At 37.4% G+C, this 6000-nt stretch overlaps 1 protein-coding gene across 1 annotated transcript in view; it reads left to right on the top strand.

Annotated features, from left to right (window-relative positions):
- The window catches only part of LOC135102725 (catalase-like), a 31207-nt gene extending 25417 nt beyond the window's left edge, over nucleotides 1-5790 (top strand). The window contains exons 9-11 of the mRNA XM_064008223.1: nucleotides 1056-1265; nucleotides 1832-1984; nucleotides 4660-5790. Of these exons, the coding sequence (XP_063864293.1) occupies nucleotides 1056-1265; nucleotides 1832-1984; nucleotides 4660-4878 (582 nt within the window). The 3' untranslated portion in view covers nucleotides 4879-5790. The remainder of the gene's footprint in view (nucleotides 1-1055; nucleotides 1266-1831; nucleotides 1985-4659) is intronic.
- Nucleotides 5791-6000: the final 210 nt, after the last annotated feature.

Raw genomic sequence — 6000 nt, forward strand, 5'->3', positions numbered from 1 at the left:
CTGAGAGCCTAGTTACAAATATTTAGCTTGTAATAACTGTTTTGTAGAAAGTACATCACCAGATCCCATGGATGCTGTTAGCATAAACACTAAAGATTAATGTTTTGTAGCATTTTAGTACAGTGCATCAAGATGTATCATGAGAAGTGGTTTTAGAATGTGCTTCTCCAGAGAACTATGGGAGTGTTAATTGGCCCCTACATTAAAATAGTCGGCGATCACCAGTAACTCAGCCCATAGCAAACACCCCAATTTCTTTGCTATTAGGCAAGGATTACATTTTATTTAAAGATCTGCTTTCTTTCCTCACCTAGGCCTTGCATTATGCTCTGGGACAGACATCTCACTGTCTTATCTAAATCTCTTTTACCCACTGGTATACAATTCTTTCCAAAACTTCAGTAATACTAATGATTTCTTTAATAGCTTTCCTTCTTTATGCAAGACAACTAACTACAGATGCTATTTTGTCATCAGTAATGAACAGTTTAGTAGCTTTTGGTGGGTGAGATGGAAAAATGCCCAACAGTAACTTGCAGAGGTCCACTTGGAAATGAAAAAAATTTGTCAAATTCATACCAAAATCATTAATGTGTGAGTGTACCTAAGGTCACCATCTTGAGTTGCCAGGGCAGATAAAATCATGTGACTGGATGACACTAGTTTAATGGAGTGCAGACACCAACACTGACACAAGATTTTGACATCTTTTTGGTGGTGACTGTACATGAAAACAAGTTTTCTTTATAAATGATTATGTTTTATACATATAATCTAAAAAGATAGTGAAGGGAACTATTAAACTGGCTGCCATACCAAATACAAATACTGCAATACAGCTGAAGGAGTTACATCTGACAACATGGCTGAGTGAGTCTAATCCCATTAGGATCTCTAAATGTGATAATTTGTAAGTTTAACTTTTTTGGGGATTTTTCTTTTTTCTTTTTACCACTTAAATTGAAGCAGCCTTTTACGAGTTAGTAATTGTCAAAGTTGAATACTTAGTGTATTATTTACAAAGAAAAGAAATGATAACACACACACATCCTCAGGTGGAGCAGCTGGCCTTCACCCCTTCCAACCTTGTGCCAGGCATTGAGCCGTCCCCAGACAAGATGCTTCAGGGTCGCCTCTTTGCATATACTGACACCCATCGGCATCGTCTGGGAGCCAACTACCACCAAATCCCTGTGAACTGCCCTTACCGTGCCCGCTCTAAGAACTACCAGAGGGATGGTCCCATGACAGTGAATGATAACCAGGTATTTCATGTTGACACTGTGGTTTTAATGTTTCTCTAATTTATATTTAAGCTGTGCTTGAAGGATATCTGTTGGATAAAGCAAAATTTACCTATTTGTATTGCTGCTGCTTGAATGGAGTATTAGTGGCAATTTCAACATGCAAATGTAGTACACCACTCCCTTAGTCTATAAATGTCTTCTAAGTTTGAAAATTATTAAATTTTTTTACATCCTCCTATATTCTTTCAATGTATTTCAGTGGTATATTGCATGCACTAGTATTTACCTAAAAATATTACACTTTTTTATTAGGTTGGAATAAAAAATATTGAAATATTGCTTATATCAACAGAAGTAACAGCCTCTGAAGCCTTCTTTCATTCTTTTTTACTGGACTTGCTGAACATTCATATGCACTTCACTGCTTTCCTCATCCCTTCCTTTTATACCACTGCCATCTCAGACAGTTCACTTCTGACAGATCTTTGACTGATAGTTTCATGTATATATATGAAGTTGCACCTGGAGTCGTTACTTTTTTTTCTTTTCGTTTTCCTACCTTTAACAAATTTTCTTTTTGGCAGACGTGTGCACCCAACTACTTCCCCAACAGCTTCTCTGGCCCTATGGACTGCAAACAATTTGAAGTACCCAAGGAGAAGTTATCAGGGGATGTAATGCGCTACAGTAGTGCTGATGAGGATAATTTCACTCAAGTGTGCACCTTCTACAAAAACGTAAGTATTGAGTAACTATTTTTATATCTTGAATATAGTGAAAGTTGGTATATGTAAATCTTGACAGATAGATAAGGCTCAGTGAAAACAAAAAAAAACTTCCCTGATTTTTCATTATATGAGATACATTATGTGCAACTGAGAACAAGTATTAGGAAGGGAAGGAATGCTGCAGCAGAAGTGCAAGAGACATGTATGAAAGGTTTGGAAATTATTGACTAGCAATGGAAATGAGAGTGAGGTGTGAGAGGAAGTGTAAGAAAGAATGGTATGATGTGGTATAGATGAGAGAAGCAAGGGAGGAGGAAAAGAAGGTTGTGCACTCATGGTGTCCCCCAACAGTAGGAAGAGAACAGGGACACATGGGTGGCAAGGATCTAGGATAGTGTGTGTAAAGGGAAAAAAATAGGATTAGTTAGGCATACATGTACTTAAATGTATGTGCCTGTAAATAAATGTAAGAATTGTGAAAGAGAAATAAGGAGGTTTTGGAATTGTTTAAACAAGTGTCTCAGAAAATTGGGAGAGTGAGAAAAGTAGTGTCATTTGGAGATATGATTAGAGAGGTTGGAAGTAGTGAGGTGCCAGGTGTGATGGAAAAATGGAGGAGTAGATGGAAGGGATAAGAATGGGAAGTACATGGTGGACTAACGTGCAGAAAAAAGTTTTTTTCCTGGCAAACAACTTTTTTCAACACAAGATGATCCACTGGTACCCATGGCAGTGAAGGGGTGAAAATGATGAACACAAGAGCCTGATTGAATATGTGGCAGTGGCGTGAGGGATTGAGGAAGGATATGATGGTAAAGTAGTGAAAGGGATGTTTGATTGCTCACTATAGTGTGGTAAGTCAAAATGAAAATAAGAGATGGGTTGTGTTATTGTAGGAGTGGTGTTACAAGGAAAATGAGTACAATAGTTGTTAGTGAAAGGGTGGACAGAAAAGAGCTTAAAGAGGAATATGAGGAAAAAGTGTATGGAAGACTGGGAGAAGCTAAGGCAGTTGTTGGGAGCAATCAGGAGTAAATAAAAAGTAGATGATTTGTTTAATGTATTCAAGGATATAGTGCCTGTAGTAACAACAGAAGAGGGCACAGAAGGCTTGAGAGTAGAGTAAGAGAAGTGTATCATAGAAAACTGTTATCAAAGAGGCCATAAAAGAGAAGAGGATACCAAATGAGAAAAATGTTATAGAAAAATGTGTTAGAGGAAATCAAAGTTAAAAGAGCAGATTGCACTTGGAGTAAGAAAGTGGAAGAACTTATAAGAGAAAGCAAAGGGAGAGTAGATGAAGAATTTGGAAGGAAGCTTAGTGAGAATAGCTTTGATATGTGATTCAGCATGGAGGCAAGAAGTGCTGGATGACTGGAGGAAAGCAGTTATTGTACCTCTATAAAGTTAAAGGTTGTAGAAATAATTGTAATAGTTATAAGAGTTACAAGTCTGTTAAGTGTATCAAGGAGAGACCATGGGAGAATCTTTACTCAGAGATTGATGGAAGTGACTGAAGTGAAGGTCAGTGAAGAACAGGGAGGATTCAGATAAGGAAAGCAATATATGGATCAGATTTTTGGAATTAAAATGATAATAGATAAGTACGTACAAAAGTATGAAAAGTTGTATGCAGCATTCATTGACCTAGAGAAAGTATTTGATAGGATGGACAGGGAAGCTGTCTTGGATGCTCCTGAAATTTTTGATATAGGAAGATAATGTTGAAAGGAGCTATGGGTTCTTTGAAATAATGATGCATGTGTATATGTGAGGATGGAGGGAGAACTTGGAGAGAGTTTTTCTATAGGAATAAGAATGAGATGTGATGTCTCTATGGTTATTTAACATTTTTATGGATGGCCTTATGAGGGAGATGAAAGCTAGAGTAGAAAGTGTTGATGCAAGACTGAAATCGAATGAAGTGGAATGGGCCATAGTAGCATGTCTGATAGCTGATGACAATTTTAACAGGAGATAGTGACAGTGAACTTCAGAGGATGGTGATCATTTCCATTAGATGCATATGAGATGGAAACTGAAGGTGAATACTAGGAAATTAACTTGATGGTGTTTGAGGGGAGAGAAGTAGAGGCGTGTGACTTTTAGAGTACTTTATTATTTGGGCCAGCTGAGGAAGGTGTGAGGTGGTTATGGAAGGAGAGGGAATGGAGGAAGTGAATGAGTTTAGATATCTAGGAACATTGCTTGGTAAATGTGTTGAGATGGATAGAGAGATAATAGAGAAGGTTGTAAAAGGTAGGCATGTCATGGAATCATTTGCAGGTCATGAAATGCAGAAATGTGTCTTTGGATGTGAAGAGAGGTTTAAGGGGTAGTATTCTCCTGCCACATCCAGAGACCTGGAGTATGTATGAAAGAGATGCTAATAATGGCCAAACACTTGAACAAGCAAATAGGGAATGTTTGGTTAGGGAGAGGTGAAGGCATTTCTGCCATGGGAATGTCCCTGGAGGGAGTGAGATAACAGAAAGATCAGTAGAACAGTTAGAAGAGAGGCATTAAGAGAGGAGGATGTTTGGTTAGGGAGAGGTGAAGGCATTTCTGCCATGGGAATGCCCCTGGAGGGAGTGAGATAACAGAAAGATCAGTAGAACAGTTAGAAGAGAGGCATTCATGTGTGGGAGCTTAAAGTTCAACAGCTCACCTTCTTTGGGCTTCAGGTGCTGAATGAAGAGGAGCGGCAACGATTGGTGAACAACATTGCTGGTCATATTGTGAATGCTCAAGAATTTTTGCAAGAGAGGGCCATAAAGAACTTCTCTCAAGCCTGCCCTGAGTATGGTGCTGGTATTAGGTCTGCTTTGAACCGCATCAAAGCAGCACAGTCATCAAACTCCTCAGCTATCCATGCAGTGGCAGCCTCCAATGCCAAGTTGTGAGCAAGTTTTGGCCACTTCACACTCCATTATTATCATTACATATACAGTAGTCACTTATCAACTGAATGTCGTCTAGAATATATCCTGATATATTTGTTGTAACCAGATGTAAAAGAATTGTTTGTTTTTCAGTACATACTTTTTAAAAAGTTACAATATTCATTTAATAAATCTATGGATAATTCTTTTTAATAACTCTATGGGTAATTCTTATGTTACTGGGGAGCAGTGATTCTTGGAGTATATCATCCACAGTGGAATCAGAATAACACATGATTTATTATACTAATGTTGTTTACATGAATGTCACAACATTGTAAACAGAATCTAAAAAAATTCACTATGCTATGTGATAACCAGCTGTATGTAAACTTATTTTTAGTTCTTTCTGGCTCCTCATTTGTTATAATTTTACAGTTTCAGTATTGTAAATTTTCAGCAGTTGCATCCGAGTTTGGTCACTTTATAAAGTACAGCTTTTGTTTGATGCTCACCCTTGTCAGAAGAGCTCCTAATATATTGGAGGATAGGCTGTGAAATGAATGGTTTGTACAGGTATCACACTAATATCTCTTGTTGATTAATATTCTGATAGGTATTCATACATTATTACTCAATGATCTTATTAGCCTTCATTTGATAAAATAGCATATGTAGTAACTTGTTGCTGCAACTTAATATGTTAAGGCTAGAATTTTTTTTACTTTCAAAAGCTTGTATTTGAATAGAAAATTATTTGAAGATTGAGTGAGAATATGAGTGAGAATACTTAGTATTTGGAGGATATGTTTACAGATTTTCTATTTGGTGAAGACAGGCTTCAGCTAGATTAAAAGGCAAGGGAAATAGTATAGTTGTCAAATTCAGAACATCTGTATCTGTACAATGCTGAAAATAAATGTTCTAGGGTCAGTCAGTTCATTGTTTATTCCTATTTGAGATTAAATTAATTCATCTGGTGCCTGGACAGCATTTGTAACAGCTATTGTGATAAAGTGCACTCATCTTACATATGCCTGCAGTTTCCCTGTCACCCATGCTTGCCTTGGCATTATATGTTTGTACATTCTATATTATAGCTCAACTCTTGCTCAGGATGGAGCACTTTAGTTGGTAGCACTG

Source organism: Scylla paramamosain, chromosome 8 (genome assembly GCF_035594125.1).
Source record: "Scylla paramamosain isolate STU-SP2022 chromosome 8, ASM3559412v1, whole genome shotgun sequence".
Lineage (NCBI taxonomy): Eukaryota > Metazoa > Arthropoda > Malacostraca > Decapoda > Portunidae > Scylla > Scylla paramamosain.